The 16,385-nt window shown below is 62.8% G+C and overlaps 1 protein-coding gene across 1 annotated transcript; it reads left to right on the forward strand.

The window, feature by feature from the left end:
- The first annotated feature begins 1,634 nt into the window (after nucleotides 1-1,634).
- Nucleotides 1,635-15,584, forward strand: COL9A2 (collagen type IX alpha 2 chain). The gene is given in 32 exon segments (XM_050909740.1): nucleotides 1,635-1,706; nucleotides 3,667-3,741; nucleotides 4,590-4,625; nucleotides 4,720-4,782; nucleotides 6,206-6,259; nucleotides 6,532-6,567; nucleotides 6,796-6,819; nucleotides 6,966-7,019; nucleotides 7,332-7,385; nucleotides 7,590-7,637; nucleotides 7,935-7,991; nucleotides 8,502-8,555; nucleotides 8,834-8,887; nucleotides 9,601-9,654; nucleotides 9,894-9,947; nucleotides 10,036-10,089; nucleotides 10,278-10,331; nucleotides 10,561-10,614; nucleotides 10,897-10,950; nucleotides 11,145-11,189; nucleotides 11,364-11,420; nucleotides 11,716-11,769; nucleotides 11,848-11,901; nucleotides 12,557-12,628; nucleotides 12,728-12,763; nucleotides 12,981-13,025; nucleotides 13,255-13,287; nucleotides 13,589-13,735; nucleotides 14,324-14,378; nucleotides 14,459-14,647; nucleotides 14,840-14,917; nucleotides 15,292-15,584. Coding segments are annotated over 32 exon segments (2,076 nt in total). The 3' UTR covers nucleotides 15,498-15,584.
- The last annotated feature ends 801 nt before the right edge of the window (nucleotides 15,585-16,385 follow it).

Genomic DNA, 16,385 nt, shown 5'->3' on the forward strand with positions numbered 1-16,385 from the left:
CATAAACCAAACCCTTGTATTCCCGTGCCGAGGTGCTGGGGGGAGAATTTGAGAAACGGCAATACATGAAAAGCTGCAATCAAATGAGCAATGGCATCAAAAGGAGAAAAAAATATGTCACTATGTAGTAATCTGAGAGACACTTGGAATTATATAATTCTTCCAAAAGTGACACTCGTGTCCCAGAAAGGCACTGGGCTCAGTGGTGGTGCTGGGATGCATCTGCCTCGGGCACAAGCAGAGATAGCGCAGCGGCTCCATGAATGGTGAGGATCCAAATTTAGATGCTCTGAAAACAAGGTGCTCTCAGCCTAGAGCCAAAAGGATTTTTGTCTCAAAACACCAGGTTTTGGTGGAAGTGCTTCCCTGCCGCCGCCGAGGCTCAGAGCAGCTTTCACTGCCCATCGGAGGAGCAGGGAGGGCAGGAGCCCATCGGCCTTCCCCATGCTGGGCTGGGACATGGGGAGAAAGAACCAGAGAGGAGATACTAGCCCAGAGCGGTGGATCACCAGTCCCGACTGGTCTGTGTGCTGGGATGGCCCCGTGCCCACTAGAGAGGGTGCAGACCGCTGTTCTGCCACCCCTGACCTGTGCCGGGGTGCAGGCAGGAGCCTGCCCGCTCTGGGGGGAGGCCACTGAGCCCCCCCCCCCCAATACCGATGAATCAGTCTGCAGCGGCTTGTCGCGGAGCCTTCGAGCCCTCTGTGAGGAGGAGGAAGAAATCGCCAAGATGAATCATCCCTGCGTTCCCCGGGAGTGCTGCGCCGCGCCGGGGCTGGGGGGCGGCGAGTTCAGGGGGCGGCTGCCAGCGAAGGCAGGAGCCGGGTGGGGGGAGCTGGGCACATCGGGGTGATGAGTGGGGCATCTTTCTCCCCACGGACGTGGGCCTCGTGCCCTGCCAGGGCTGTGGGGAGCAGCCGGGTGACCCCCTGGCACAGCCCCCCTTCCCCTCCCAGTGCCACGCTGGGGCCATGGGGACATTTTGCAGGGGGGCCCCAGGACCTGCAGTGGGGTGGCCGCCCTGCCTGGGGCTGCACGGGGGCTCGCAGGGCAGAAATAGGGACCGACACATCAGAAATCCCCCAGGACCCTCCCCAGGGTGGCAGGAACTGGCTCCCAGTGCTGACCCATCGCGGGGTGTGGGGGCAACCGCAGCCCCAGCCCCGGGCAGCACAATGCCCCATGGCACTGGCATGGGCATCATGATGGGGACATCAGAGGGGACACCCTGGCACTCCTGGGGCTGCCCACGCAGATGTCCTGGCTGGGGTCTCACCATGCAGCTCTGACAGCAGTCCCCCGGCTCGTCCCCCTTCTTTCCCAGCCCCTCGTCTGCATTAAAGCCCCTTTGTGCCACTCGTGCCAAATCCTCCACCACCATCATGCCAAATCCTCCGCCACCATCGTGCCAAATCCTCCGGCACCGTCCAGCCGTGCAGCCCAAAATAGCCACCGGCTTACCTGAGCAGGGGCGGGGGGCTGGGGCTGCCCGCCTGCCCTCGTCCCACTGCTCCATATTAATGAGCTCCCTCCTCCTCCTCCTCCTCCGGTGTCTGGCTGTGCAGTCGGGGCTGCTGCCATACCTGAGCGCAGCGAGACGAGGCCACCGCCGCTCGGTGCCAGCCGCCCTCGCCATGGCCGGCTGCTCCCCCGTTCTCCACCTCTGGCTCTTGCTCCAAGCTGCCTGCCTCTGCCTGGCCCAGATTGTAAGTCCTCTGCTTGGTCGCCTTCCGTGCCGGGCTGGGATGGGGGACGGAGAGGGGACGGAGAGGGAATGGTCCCCATCTCCCCCGTCACAGACACTCGCTGGCAGTGCTGAGCACCCCTGGGAATTCCTGCTTATTTTCCCGGCACCTTTCGCTCGCTTTTCCCAGGAATGTCCCATGGCGGGGGGGGAGGTGGGAGCAACCCCCAGCCGGGACCCACAGCCCCGACCCACTGGGGACCTCTCCATGCCGAAAGCTGCCTCCGGCCCCACAGGACACGGCTGGGCTGCACACCTTGAAGTATGGGACTTGTTCGCTAAACAAGTTTAGTTTTATTTTCCCCTTGGGGCAGCAATGGGGGACTTTCCGCTGTTCCCCTCCGCAGCAGCCGCCAGATCTTCTGCCTCCCATCACCTGGGAAAATGCTTATTTGCTTCTGCTTTGCTGGGATGTGCTGCAGAACTGGTCTGAGGGGGGCTGAGCGGGGCTGAGGGGGGCTCTGACCCTCCCAGGGCTGCCCCAGAGCACCGCGGGGGCTTGCCGAGGGGCAACAGGGAGGGACACCAGCAGCGGAGGTGCTGGGGGCCAGGGGTCCCAGCGGGCTCTCGGGACTCACCCAGGGGCAGGAGAAAATGCATCGGAAAGAAGTGAAGGGAAGGTGTCCCTCTGCTCCTCGGGGCGAGCGCTGCGAGCGGGGCAGGCAGTGTTCCTCCTGGGATCCCACCCGAAGAGAGAAAAACTCTCCCTGCCTTGCAACCACAAAAATCAGATTTTTAGAAAAGATTTTGGAAAAATCTTCCCATGTGGCTCCTGAGCTGCCTGCCGGCACAGCCAGCCTGGCTGGGGAGAGCTGGGGAGGCAGCTGCCTTCCTAAAACAGCCCCCTGGGATGCCCATGGGCTTGTGGTGGGAGAGTCTGGCCCGGGGAGCGGGCTCCGGTTGGAGCAAGGGGGACGTGGGAGCTCTTGGAACAAGAAACCATTTGGAAATCATTCAGGCAGGACAAAGGTGCCATTCATGGGTGCTCCCAGGGACGGGTGCTCGCTCCCACCCTGACCGTGAGGTTTGCTTCCAAGGCGAAGCCGGGACTCTCCTAGTTCTGTGAACAAACCAGCAACACGTCTCATCCTTATATATTTCACTTTAAAATAAATAAGCCTGGAAGGACGGAGGAGTCGCAGGCGTGCAGCCCCAGCCAGCCCGTCTGGTTTTCATTTCCAGGAACACCAGGAGTTCGGTCTCTGGGACTGGAGTCTCTTCCCCCTCAAACACCCCGTTAGGATAACAGAGATTTCTTTGCAAAGTCGCTCCTGCGGAGTCCTGTGCAAACCTCAAAGCTGGGGCCAGGCTGCTCGGGGAGCTCCCCTGCCGCCGGCTGAATGGTGCTTTTGTGCGATGCTGCGGAGCGGTGCTGCAGGCAGCGGGCAGCGAGCTGGGCAGCGAGCCAGCCCCGGCGCAGGGAGGAGTGCTCTCACGGAGGGGCTCGGGGTCCCCGTTTCATACCGGGGCTTTGAGCACCTAAATCCTGCCGGTACTCTTAGAAATCCTGGTGCTGGGCTTGCACCCCGAGCCGAGAGGGGCCTTTGCAAGCGCTGCCATCACCCCATCGAGATCCCGCTCCGTCGGGGCAGGAGCCCCGCGGGCACCAGGGCAGGAGGGGGCAGTGATGGGGTAGAAACTGGGCAGGGGATGTGGAGCTGGTTGTGCCGGTGTGGGGGGACATTTTCTGCATTTCTCCATCCATGCCCTTGCCGGGGGGCACAGGCCAGGCAGCGGAGGACCCGTGGTGAGGGGCAGAGCTCTGAGGCCTTGGGGTGCTCACTCCATCCCAGCTCTCCAGAGATGGGTCCCCAGCACACGCCGGTGGCGAGCACTGCACCCTGGGCTCCCTCTGACCGCCAGCATCTCTCAGGGTCTGGCTGCTCCTTCCTGACGTGGGTCCCGTCCCTTTTTCCCCTTAGCGAGGGCCGCCGGGAGAGCCCGGCCCGCGAGGACCCCCCGGTCCCCCAGGAGTGCCGGGAGTGGATGGCATTGACGTGAGTACGGCGCGGCCGGGAACCTGTGCAGGCTGGAGGGAGGGAGGGAGGGAGGGGACCTGCAGCACAAAGAGGGACATTGTGTCGGGGCAGAGGCTCTGCGGAGGGCAGGGGGTGCCGAAGCCGTGCGGTTCCCGCACTGCACTGCTCCCGGGCTGGGGCAGACGGAGCATCCCCGGCTTTGCCGGTGGCCCTGGGCAGCAATGATGGCACAGCTCCTGCACCACGGCTCCATCCACCTCCCCGGGACAGCAGCCCATGGCTTCCTGACCACCTTGGGAAATGGGGCCTGAAATGCTTTTTGGGGAGCACAGTGGCAGGGAGGACTGGATGCAGGTTGCTCAGGGCACCCCTGTCCGGGCAGCAGAGGATGCTTGGAGGAGTTGGGTGCAGGGATCAGCCCAGAGATGCCCAGTGAGGAGGGGGAGCTGGGGGGGGACCAGCGGGGAGCAGGACACCCAGGTCGGGTGCCGACAGAGCGGCGACGTGGCCGAGGGCTGTGGCAGGCAGCTGCGGCTCCGGACCCTCCCCAGGGCTGCGGGGAGGGAGCCTGAACAGAGGGGAGATCTGTGAGCCAGCAGAAAGCACCCTTTCTCCGAGACTTGCCCCAGGGTGTTATTTTAGTGCTATTTATACCCAGAACAGCCGCAGCCCTCCCGCAACCCCAGTATAGCCCTCTCTTCTCAACGCTGGCCCCATCCTGACCTGGCTGCTGTGCTGGGGGATCCAGCATCTTGCTCCATCTTGGGGAGGCGGATGGGAGACACGGGTCCTGAGCCCCCGGTGCTGCCAGGCCTGGCTCTGCAGGGTGACAGACCCCTTTTGACAGCCTTCTTCCCTTTTCCCAGGGTGACAAAGGCTCTGCTGGAGTCCCCGGGTCGCCGGTGAGTACCCGTGCCTCCCTGCAGCTCGCTGATGGTCTCCCCCCTTCTGGAGGAGCTCCTTTCAATCTGTCCCCACACCTCTTCTCTTTTAAAGGGTGCCAAGGGGGAGCCTGGAGCCCCTGGTCCAGACGGGCCCCCAGGGAAGCCAGGCATCGACGTGAGTACTGACCCCCTGTGTCCCCCCCCAGCATCCCTGGCCACAGCCCCTGGGTCGCAGCAGGGTCTCAGCAAACTCCTCTTACCCCCAGCGCAGGGATCCTTTTCTGTCTCACATAAGAAAGTGCCCAAATCCCTTCGTGCGGGAGCTGAAAGCACCTCTTGAATCACAGCAGGAAACGCAGGCAGAGCTCGGGCAGGGCTGCTGCCACCCCCTCCCACTGCCTGGGCTCCGAAAGCATGTCCCCCTCCACCCCACGCAGGCGAGAGCTGTGCCAGGAAAGCCACGGCACGGCACCGACACCCCTGAACATGAAAAGGTTTTTCCTTGTCCTTTATTGCAGCTGCTGTCCTGAGCCCTGCTTCAGCTCTCATTTCCTCCAGAATAAATCTGGAGCAATCCCGTGCCCCCCCACCCCAAGCCACCCCCTTGGCACCCGCGTAGGTGGCATTGGTGACTTCCCCCACTGTCCCCTCCCCGGCAGAAGCACAGCCCGGGGCAGAGATGGTGGGCAGAAAGCGGATGGAGCTGCCTCCTTGCCTTGCCTTGATGCTGTGATGGGCCAGCTCCTGGCCCCGTGCTCCCCCGGCCGGGGTGCGCAGAGGTGCGTGATGGGCGCCCGGGGAGGTTTGGGTTGGGTGCCTGTCCCCCGTCCCCAGTGTAGCACTGCACAGGTAGGCGCCTGCGAGCGACAGACATTTACTCGGTCATCAGAAGGAAACCCAAACTACAGGGTCCTCTTTTGTGTCTCTGCATGGCACTTCATAAATCTTTGGGGTTTCAGTTATTCTTCAATAATAAATGAGTAAAATAATACCTGTCATTATAAGTATGCATTATTCATCCAGGCTAATCTGCCTGCAAAAGAGTTCAACTCCTTTGAATATGGACGCTGAGCAGAGCCGGGCTGAGCGAGGGGCTTTTCACCCGCGCCGTCCCCGCGTGCCCGGCAGCATGCAGGGATTAGCTCAAGTGGGTGAAGCTCAAGCCATCAGCTGCAGGGATCCAAACCCCGGCACAGGCACAGCCCTTGCCTGCGCTGGAGTTGGGGACAGGAGAGCCAGGGGGTGACTCGGAGCCAGGATCACGGACAGGCCAAGCTCCCCACGTGCCTCTGCTGGGGCAGCCGTGCTGGATGTGCCCGGCAGTGCAAGGGTCCCTGCTGAGCCCCGGCGTGGGGTCTTGGAGCAGGGCAGCTTGCAGGGGCTGCAGAGCATCTCTGCGAGGCTCTCTGTGCCATCGGGGCTTGGGTGCAGGCACCAGCTGCATCTCCAGGTTTGCTGCGTGATGTGCACAGCAGTGACAAGCACAAATTCCCCACTCATAACCCTCGACCCCTCGTGATGGAAGGAGCCCCGGCAAAAACGTCTGGCTGGAGAGCAGAAGGGCTGGCAATAACCTCCTGCTGTCTCTCCTCTTGCAGGGCTTGACAGGAGCGAAAGGGGAGCCAGGGCCCATCGGCGGGCCAGGACTTAAGGTGAGTGAGGGGCCGCTCCAGGACAGCCGCTCCGGGCTCCCACCTTCCCCTCCTGGAGCCAGCAGGGCCTGGCCAGGCTGGGACCAGCCCCGTCGCTGTGGAGGGGATGCACGGGTGCAGGAATTGGGCGATGGAGTATTTGGCAACGAGGGGGCACTGAGGTTGGGTCCAGGGAGAGGTGAGTTTTAGCAGCTGACACAGCAGCAGAGCAGGGCTTGGCCGGGCCAGACCCTCCTGTTTTGGCTCCTGACTCTCCAATTCTGTCCCAACAGGGCCAGCCTGGACTCCCAGGGCCACCGGGGCTCCCTGTGAGTATCTGCCTATCCCGTGGGTGCCGGTAATGCACCCGCTCCTGGCTCTGGCACCCACTCCCTGAGCACCCATGAGTGGTGTGGGAGCGGAGTGGGGATCCAGCCCCAGCCCCCCCAGCCGCATCCTTGGTGGCAGCGTGGGCATCGCCCTGCTCTGGGCAGGGATGCTGGTGGTTTTGGGGGGGTGGGGAATTTGGACCAACTCTGTCTTTCTTCTTGTTGCAGGGTCCTTCGCTGCCAGGACCACCCGTAAGTGCCACGCTTGTGGGGCTGGGGTGGGCGGCCAGGGACCCCGCTCCCGGTGGCACTGGAAGAGCTCAAATCTCAGCACCCCCAAAGAGGGGATCTCGGGGCTCGACCTCTCTCACTCGGTGAATGTCTCTTTTCTCCTTAAGGGGCTTCCAGGCCAGGTTGGGCTTCCCGGAGAGATCGGAGCGCTGGGACCCAAGGTGAGGGGTCAGGAGGGGGCACAGGAAAACCTCCCCTCCTTACGCCAGCATCTGCTTCTCTGCACTTCGGGGCTCCTGGGGTAAACAGGGATGACCCCGTAATGTGGGAGAGCGGGGTCTTACAGTGGGAATGGAGGGGTGACAGACTCTGTGGCTGCAGCCAGGTACCCAGCTCACGGCTGGGGGATGCCCCAGTTCCTGCTGTGACAGCCTGGGTCTCTGGTGCTTCGTCACCCCTCTCCACCCCGGCTGCGGCAGTACCTGCTGCCTCCCCACCCCTAAATCTCCTTTCCTGGGGTTGTTCTTTCCTAGGGTGACCCTGGACCCGATGGCCCGCGGGGTCCCCCAGGCCCTCCAGGGAAACCTGTGAGTATCTCCCCAGTCACCAGCATTTTCTGCAGGAGGGAGAAGCTTCCACCCAGGCTCAGCCCAGGGTTTGGGGCTTGGACTCGGGCTCTGGCACACACCTCCCATGCCGTGCCTTGTTCCCCCCCGAGGTGTAACATTCACCTCTCCTGTAAAATAGTGCTGCTATTAAACTGCGGATGCTGATGGTCTCCTTCCCCCCAGGGCCCCCCAGGACACATCCAAGGACTGGAAGGCAGCGCTGATTTCTTGGTGAGAGCTGCCATTGCCTTGTCCCTTCAGCAGGCCTTTTCAGGGTAATGGCCATTGGAAGAGCATGTGCTGCCCTGGCCTGAAATACAGCCGCCAGTGTAATTTGGTAACTGGGGGCCAACAGAGCGGGGAAGAGCAGGGTCCCCAGCCGAAACCATGCTGTGAGCGGTGGGTGCCCTGCGTCACCGCACAGCCTGGCTGTGCCGCATGGCAAGGGAGCCCGTCCTTCCCAGCACGGCTTCTCTGCAGCCTCTGGGTCCTTTCCCAACTCAACCTGCACTTCTTCTTCCCCACCAGTGCCCGACCAGCTGCCCACCAGGTCCCAAGGGCCCCCAGGGACTGCAGGGACTGAAGGTAAGGGAGCTGCCAGGGAGTGAACAGGGACCATCACCTCCAGTATGCTGTGCCTGAGCAGAGGAGCCTTCCCCGGTCTGGAGGCACGGGGAGCTCAGGAGCTGCTCTGCTCCCCTGGGAGCACGAGGACTTGCATGCACAGAGAGCCCTGCGGCCAAAGGTGCTGTAGGAGAGGTCCCGCGCGGCTCCCCAGCTCCTGCCAGCCCCTTCCCTGGGGGGCAAGACCCCGTGCCGAAGCCCCAGCCCCAGCCGTGCCGCAGCCCGGCTCCCTGTGCTGCAAAGCCCAGAGGGTTAAACCCAGTGAGCATCCCCACCGCACGCCCTCGCGACTGTGGGATGCTGAGCCCCGCCATGTCACCAGTGGGATGCTGAGCCCCGCCACGTCACCAGTGGGCACCCCAGGGTGGGGCATTGTGGGCAGGGTGGCTCCGGGTGATGCAGCTGTGAGGATGCTGCCTCGACCCCGCTGCTCTGCCCAGAGATGCTCACAGTCTTCCTCTTCGCCCTTAGGGACACAGAGGCCGCCCCGGCGCCCTCGGGGAGCCCGGCAGGCAGGGCAGGCAGGTGAGTGACCTCTCCCACAGCTTCCCAGCAGGAGCCAGGCGTGCCTGCCTCTGGGGGAGCTGGAGCTGGGAAGTGAGAAGGAAGGAAAGAGGTGGGAGAGGGAGGAGGGAGATCCGGGGCTAGGAAATGGAGGGTGGTCTTCCCACGGTGGCTCCCGGCGGGTGGGACCTGACCCCATCCCCTGCCAGGTCCCAGGTGAGGGGGTCTTGGGTCCCCAGGGTGGTTTGTACCCCCACTCCACCCCAACGCTCACCTTGCTCCTCTCCATCCTTCCCCAGGGCCCTAAGGGTGACGTTGGCATCTCTGGAGAACAAGGTGTCCCAGGCCCTCCGGTAACATATTTATTTCTCTTTGCTGCTCTGCCCCCGGGTGCCCCAGGGGCTTGGGGCGGCTGGTTTGTGCTTGGCCCCGGACACCAGGGACAGGACATCGGTGTGTCCCTGCTCCCAGGGACCCACCTCTGGGACTGGGGTGAAGCCTTTGTCCCATCCATCTCCCTCCTCCCAGCCATGGAGCTGCCGCCAGGAGAGTGGCAAAGCCACATCCCGATGGAGACCTCCGTGGTCAGCGCTGGCTTGGGCACCTCGGTCGTTAGTGCACGTTAACGTGGATAACTCACCGTCCGGGGACAAATTGCTCGTGTACACTGAGCCCCCCTTACCCCACCTGAACGGGGGGTGCTGCGTCCAGCTCACCGCGGGGACGTGGGGATTAAAGCTGTTTGAGCTCACCGAGCACTTTGAAGATAAAAAGCAATTAATGGGCTGAGCCCTTCGGTCCAGGAAAGGGCAAAATTGCTTTGAAGCCAAGAGCTTTGGCGGGGGAAGCAGCACCAGTTTGGGCCCGTTGCTGTTATTGAACTGACAGCTGGAAAGGCGCCTGGTGGGGGGCTGCAGAATTAGGAGCGAGCGGCGGGACTGAAATACCTCACATTTGGCAAAACCGGCTGACTTCCAGTACCAGCTTTTGCTCTAATTGCGGCTTCCCCCTGGGCTGCTCCTGGGGCCGTTTCCAGCTAAGCTGGCTGTTGTTTCCTTCCCCGCAGGGACCGCAGGGCCTGAGGGGTTACCCCGGGATGGCAGGACCCAAGGGTGAGACGGTAAGCGCCGGTGGGATGCAGGGACGGCTGTGCCTGGCTCTGGAATCAGGGCGACCAGCTCCCCGGGGCTGAGCTGTGGCGATGCTTCCCAGGCTGGAGGCCGCTTCCCAGGAGCATCGCTAACATGGCTGGTTGGCCATCTCAGGGCGCTGAATGCTGCTTCTTGCTAGCGGGGTCAGAGCTGGCTGGGGGCTGAGGTTGGGATGGGAGGAATTGACCCCCCCGTGCTCTCTTTGCAGGGTCCTGCTGGTTACAAGGGGATGGTCGGGACCATCGGAGCGGCCGGGCGGCCGGTGAGTGCCCTCCCTCGTCCCCGGGGGCTGCGGGGCAGGCGGGGGACCCTGCACTTTGCTGCTCAGTCCCTGTCTTTCTCCCCTCCAGGGCAGGGAAGGCCCCAAGGGACCACCTGGGGACGCCGGTGAGAAGGGAGATCTGGTAGGTAACCCGTCCCATTGGGGAGGGCAGCGCTGTGCCCCGGACGATGCCAATGCCCCCTTTTCCCCAGCTTGGTCCTGCTCCCTGGCACAGCCTGGGGTGCCTCAATGGGCATCTCCTCCCTCTCCCAGCTCCGTCCCCTGCACCAAAAGGGCAGCTGAAATAACGCTTGCTCTCTCCTGCTCTAGGGTGGCCGTGGCATCAGGGGCCCCCAAGGAGACATCGGCCCCAAGGGGGAGAATGTAAGTACAGCCAGCGGCACCCATGCCCACATCTAGGGCTGAGCCCCTTGCAAGGACGAGACCTCTCTGTCCCTCTCTGGCCTGTTCGGGGCCATCCTCTGTCCTTACACCCTGGCTCAGCGCAGGGCTGGAGCTTTTCTTTCCCTTCCCAGCCTTTTTTTGCCCCCACCATGAGCCTTTTAGTCTCTCTTGGAGGTGTCAGACCAAGCGACTCTTCCTCCTTTCGCAGGGTCTCCCGGGCATCGATGGTAAAGATGGCACCCCGGGTATCCCAGGCGTGAAGGTGAGCTGCTGCGGGGAGGGGCTGCCAGGTGCTGCCTGTGCCGACAATGGGGAACGGACACACGCTGTTCCTCGTACCAGTGCTTGCTGGAAATAATGGGGACAGCAAGTGGCATAAGGTCTCAGCCCTTGACGTGGCATCTCCTGACCAGTGGAGTGTGGCTGTCCCCACAGGGTCAAGGGCAGTGTCCCCCTTTGGCCACGAGTCCCTTGTCCCACCCATGGACACCTCATTTCTGCGCCTTTCTCCACCACACAGTAACATCCTCTCTGTCCCTTGCAGGGTGGTGTGGGACAGGCCGGCCGCCCAGGGACACCGGGACACCGGGGACAAGCTGTGAGTACGAGAATGTGGGAGGCCCCTGCCCGGGCAGGTACCCCGTTACCCGTGGGGTGGCAACCGCATCCCGGGTGCTGCCAGGGTGCACGGCCAGCACCCAGCAGGGATGCTGCCTCCGGGCATGGGGCACCGGGCAGTGTCGCTGCCTCCAGTGCTGTGCACAGGGTTTGATCCCGGCTTTGTTTCCACAGGGCTTGCCAGGCCAGCCGGGAAGCAAAGGTGGCCCAGGAGACAAGGTGGGTCTGGGGCAGCCAGGGCCGGAGTAACCCCCTCTGAGGATCCACCCCGCGGCCCCGCTCACGGTGCTGCGGCAGCCTCCACGCTCCATCCCTGCACCCGCAGCCTTGTCCCCATGCCGTCCCCTCCCCTGTCCTCGCTGTCCCTGAACCGCCTCCATCTCCCATTCACAGGGTGAAGTGGGTGCTCGGGGCCAGCCCGGTGTCACCGGTGCCCCGGGCAGATCGTAAGTATGGAGACGTCACCGTGTTCCTCCTGGGCACAGCCTGGGAGTTGCGCTCTCTCTCTCTCTCTCTTTTTTTCCTATTTGCTGTCAAACAGAAAGCAGAATTGGGCACTTTATCCCCCTCCAACCATCCTCTTCCCTCTGCCCCTGCAGCAGCTCCCTCACGGGGAAGCCCCTGGGGGCACTTCTCCAGCCCTGCGTCCAGCATCCCCTTGGGGAAGGATGAAGGGCAGATGATGGCATGCGAATGCGAGAGAGGCAGCTGGTCTGGGGGTGGTTTTTTTTTTTCTCCCTCTTAGGGTGAGCCTGGACCTCGGGGTGAGCAGGGACCGCAGGGTGTCCCCGGGATGAAGGTGAGTCCGGGGCATGGAGGGGTTTGTGGCGGTGCCGGGAGCTGCCCCTGACTCTGCTCTCTTCCCGGGTCTCTGCAGGGCGACCGGGGCGAGCGTGGCCTCGTGGGCCCCCCCGGCGAGCAGGGGAAAGCGGTGAGTTGCACCCACAGCCGGGCTGGGAAACGGGCTTCGCCTTGGCATGGCTCGGGGATGCTCAGCCCCGGGTGTGCGGCTGGGGAGGAGGGACGGGGGCAGCGGGGCACGGCTGGCATCGCCTGCAGGGACCTCTCGCTTTGATCACGGCCGGGGTCAATCACGCGCCCCGTCCCGCTGTGCCTGGCTGCCGGGGTGAGGGATTAGCCCATGGGGCAAACAGCGCGGGGATTAGCGGGCCCGGGGCCACGCTGGGTTTGCAGCCCCAGCTGGGAGAGGAATTTCCTCCCACTCCGGCAAGAGCGAGGAGGCTGCCCGGCCTCTCTCGGAAGCTTTCCTGGGGTGGAAGAATGGCCAAAAAGTGACCTTTGTCCCGCTGGCTTCCTGGGGGATGGGGCCCCATCCCTGGCAGAGCCCCCTGCTCTCAGCGTGGCTGGCAGGGAGGCTCCTCCATCGTTTTCTGCCCTGTCCCCCCACAGAGGCCGGATTCAGGGCAGGTTGGGATGCTATGGGGCAGCCTGAGCCGCTGGAGGGGATGGGGAGCTGCCCACGCATCTCATTGCCTTGGGGAGGATGCTCTGATGGGGGAGGAGTGCCTTCCCACTGCCTCTTCTCACTCGTTTTTCTCTTTTTCCTGTGTTACCTTGATTTCCAGGGGCCAAAGGGCGAGCAGGGTCCACCAGGGATCCCAGGACCCCAAGGCTTGCCGGGAGTCAAAGGAGACAAGGTGACTGCTCCTGGCTGCAGGGGACGGGCTGCTCTGGGGTCCAGCTCAGGGAAGCTGCACTGAGCTGGGCTGACCCCCCCTCCCCTTTCCTTTCTCCAGGGCTCCCCAGGGAAAACTGGCCCCAAAGGCGGTACTGTGAGTACATCACCCTCCTGCCCGGGCTGGGGGATCGGTGGGGAATTGCTGACACCCGTGTTTAACAGGGCTGACACCCACTGACACCAGGCGCTTTCTCCGTCAATACCCCCGGCATCCCGGTCGAGCGCAGCGGGTGGCAAGGGGGGTTAAAGTGGCTGCGGAGGAGGTGGGTGCTGGCGGTGAAGGTTCACATTTCTCGTTGCCTTTCCTCTAGGGAGACCCCGGCGTTCATGGCCTCGCGGGGCTGAAGGGAGAGAAGGTGGGTCCCCGCAGACGGTTCCTGGGGTGCGGTGGAGGGACGTGGGCTGGATGTGCGTCCCTGCCCACACTGGGGTCTCCTGCCCAGCACGGCCCCGGGCACCACAGCATTGCACCCCAGTGCAGCCATGGTGGGCTCTGGGGCGGGGGGGGTACACGTGCCTCCCCCCAGCTGCATCTCTAAATTCATGCTGTCTCCCCATTGCATTTCTTGTGTCCTCTATCCCCAGGGTGAATCGGGTGAGCCAGGGCCAAAGGGACAGGTAAGTGACTGGGGGCTTGGGAGCGAGGGCTCCCCACACCTTCATGCTGGGAGGCAATCCTCCTGATGAAGGCAGCGGTGCTTGGAGCTGCTGCATGCTGGCGGGCTGAGAAAGTATTTTCACTGGAGATGGGCTTCAGTGATCATGTTCAGCCCTGGATTCAGGTTCAGACCCCGTTCAGGGTTCAGACCCCGCTGCAGCAGTTGGTGCTGGAAGCCCTCGGGGTCTCGGGGCGCAGCCCATGTGCTCAGGACAGGGCTGAGCTCCCTGCTCCTGATGCCGCTCTCCATCCCCACCGCAGCAAGGCATCCAGGGCGAGCTCGGCTTCCCCGGCCCCTCGGGGGATGCAGGCGCACCCGGCGTGCAAGGCTACCCGGGACCCCCTGGCCCACGAGGACTCGTCGGGGAGCGCGGCGTGCCAGGGATGCCCGGCCAGCGGGGCGTAGCGGTGAGTACCCCCAGCACCCTGCGTCCCCTCCTCATCTCCTGCACCACGTAGGTGGTGACCTGGGGGCTGCTGCCATCAGCTTGTTCAGCTCTGCAGGTGAATTGCCTCTGACCTTTTCTTACCAACCAATTCCTCTGGGAAACGGCTGCCGTTCCGCTCAGGAGCTGCCGGTGCTCCCCCAAGAGCTCTCCAGGAGGGCTGAGCTGGGATCCCACCTTTCTAGAAGAGAAGAGTTCTTTATTTCTCACTGCATATAGCACCAGCAGCAGGTTTAGCTCCAACACGTGCCTTTGCAGCCTGCCTGGGGGACAGAATTTTTCCATATAAGCCTCATTTTAGACTTGCAAAATGGGGCTGCAGAAAGTTAACGCCGTGAGCAGGTTGCAGCGTGGCCGGGCACGGTGCGAGCTGAGGCTGGAGCACTTGTACCAGGACTGAATGGAAAAAGAAGAAGGGCGGGAAGGCAGCATGGGATGCAGGAAGGTGCTCTGGAGCGGGGAGTCAGGATGGGACCGGTTCTGTGGGTGCAGATGGGGACAGGAGGAGTGATCTCCCTTTACGGCATGTCCCTCTTCTCACCGCTGGCAGGGCCGGGACGCTGGGGACCAGCACATCGTTGACGTGGTCCTGAAGATGCTGCAAGGTGAGGGGGTGAGCGGGGCACTGCCAGCTGGGCGGCTGCCACCGCATCCCGTCCCACATCGGCCTCTCTCTGCCCTACAGAGCAGCTGGCGGAGGTGGCGGTCAGCGCCAAGAGAGCTGCCCTGGGTGGAGTCGGTGCCATGGGACCCCCCGGACCCCCCGGTCCCCCAGGGCCACCCGGTGAGCAGGGCCCGCACGGACCCATGGGACCTCGAGGTGTCCCTGGCATCCTGGGTGCTGCCGGGCAGATCGGCAACATAGGACCTAAAGGTAGGCGGTGTGTGGCCATACCCACACCATGCCAGGCAAAAATCCTCCTCGGGGCTGACCCTGCCTCCTCCTGCCACACTTGTCCCCCACCTTGGTCCCTGAGCGGGGGCAGCCCCCTCCCCTCCCCTGCAGGGTCCCTGTTTCCCGCTGCGGCTCCAGCAAGTCCTTCCCTCCCTGTTTCTTTCCCCGCAGGGAAGCGAGGCGAGAAGGGTGAGCGGGGAGAAGCTGGCCGCGGCCACCCGGGCATGCCGGGTCCCCCGGGGATCCCAGGTAAGCCCCTCTCCCCCGGGCACAGACAGGGCAGGGAGCAGCGGGTCCCGCTGGGCAGCAGCAGCCCCTGTGCCCCTTGCCAGTGTGATGAGGAGCCCAGCAGTGGCTCGGGACCTCCTGGTCCATCCCTACAATCCTGCACGGGTTCATCCCACAAATCTCCGACCTGTAGCACCCTTTGCTGCCTCCGGCTCCGCTGGCCGTTTCCTGGCCCCTCGCTGTTGCTCACTTGCTGTGCTGCTCTGCTAACGCATCCCCATCCTCACCAGCAGCGTTTCCCGTACCCTGCCCCTGCTCTGCTCTGGCAAAGGCTGGGCTCAGCACCCACAAACACAGCACGCACGCACCCACTGAGGGCCACGCTCCCCTTGCAGGTCTCCCTGGTATCCCCGGCCACGCGCTCGACGGCAAGGCCGGAGAAAGGGGCTTGCCGGGCTCCCCGGGAGAGGCTGGCCGGCCGGGCTTGCCCGGTCCCGCTGGCCTGCCAGGATTTTGTGAGCCGGCCGCCTGCCTGGGAGCCTCGGCGTACGCCGCCGCACGCCTGACGGAGCCAGGGGCCGTCAAGGGACCTGTCTACTGAGGAGGCACCGGCACCGCAGCAGACCTGGCCGGCAAAACCGTGCCGGGGCTGGCAGCAAGGAGACCAGAAAACTGCAAATCCGTAGGGAGCGACCTCTGCCCGTCCCAGCTGCGGGAGGGCGCTGGGCTCAGGGCAGCCGCCGGAGGGGAAACGCAGCCTCGGGAATTTAATTTGGTGTAGGTATCATCCCCTCCCCGAGCCGGGAGGACAGTGAAGAATAAAGAGAGGTCACCCCAAGTCCTGTCCTTGTTACTGGGGTTCATTACCCACCCCCTCTGCCCGTCCTCCGCTCCCTGTGCCCCTTCCCAAAGAAATAAATTGTCTTTTATACAAACCCTCTCACTCTGTTATGTCCTGCTTGGTGCTGAATCGGCTCATTGCCCATTTCCTTTTTGTCCTTTTTTTTTTTTTTTTTTTAAAACAGAAATTGTGGTTTGATTATTTAAGAGACTTGCCAGATCCAGCCTTGTTCACTGCTGGGCACTCACAGAGCTGTAAATCTTTGTAAAATACAATTATTTTGTAACTATGAATAGAAAACCACCAACTTTTTAAAAAATGGACAATAAAAATGAGATGGATTGTTAATGAACTGAAATGACGTGTTGATTTCTTTGAATCAAACCGAGACTATACCAGTGGGGGGTTATTATTTGAGGGCTGAAGTTAGTTTTTCTGTTGTTTCAAGCCCCTTATTGGGTGCCTCAATTGCTCATTCCCATCCTTGGGGACAAATTTCAGCCTCTCAATAAGTTTCTTAACCAAAAGGTCCTTCTTTTTTCCCCCCTGCACCACTGCAAACGTGCAGAGGAATTTGCCACCCCTGAGCCCCCATGTCAGAGACTGAGCAGATTTGCCAGAGATGCATCGGGCACCTTCAACTAAGGC

Source organism: Gymnogyps californianus, chromosome 22, assembly GCF_018139145.2.
Source record: "Gymnogyps californianus isolate 813 chromosome 22, ASM1813914v2, whole genome shotgun sequence".
In the NCBI taxonomy this organism is placed as follows: Eukaryota; Metazoa; Chordata; class Aves; order Accipitriformes; family Cathartidae; genus Gymnogyps; species Gymnogyps californianus.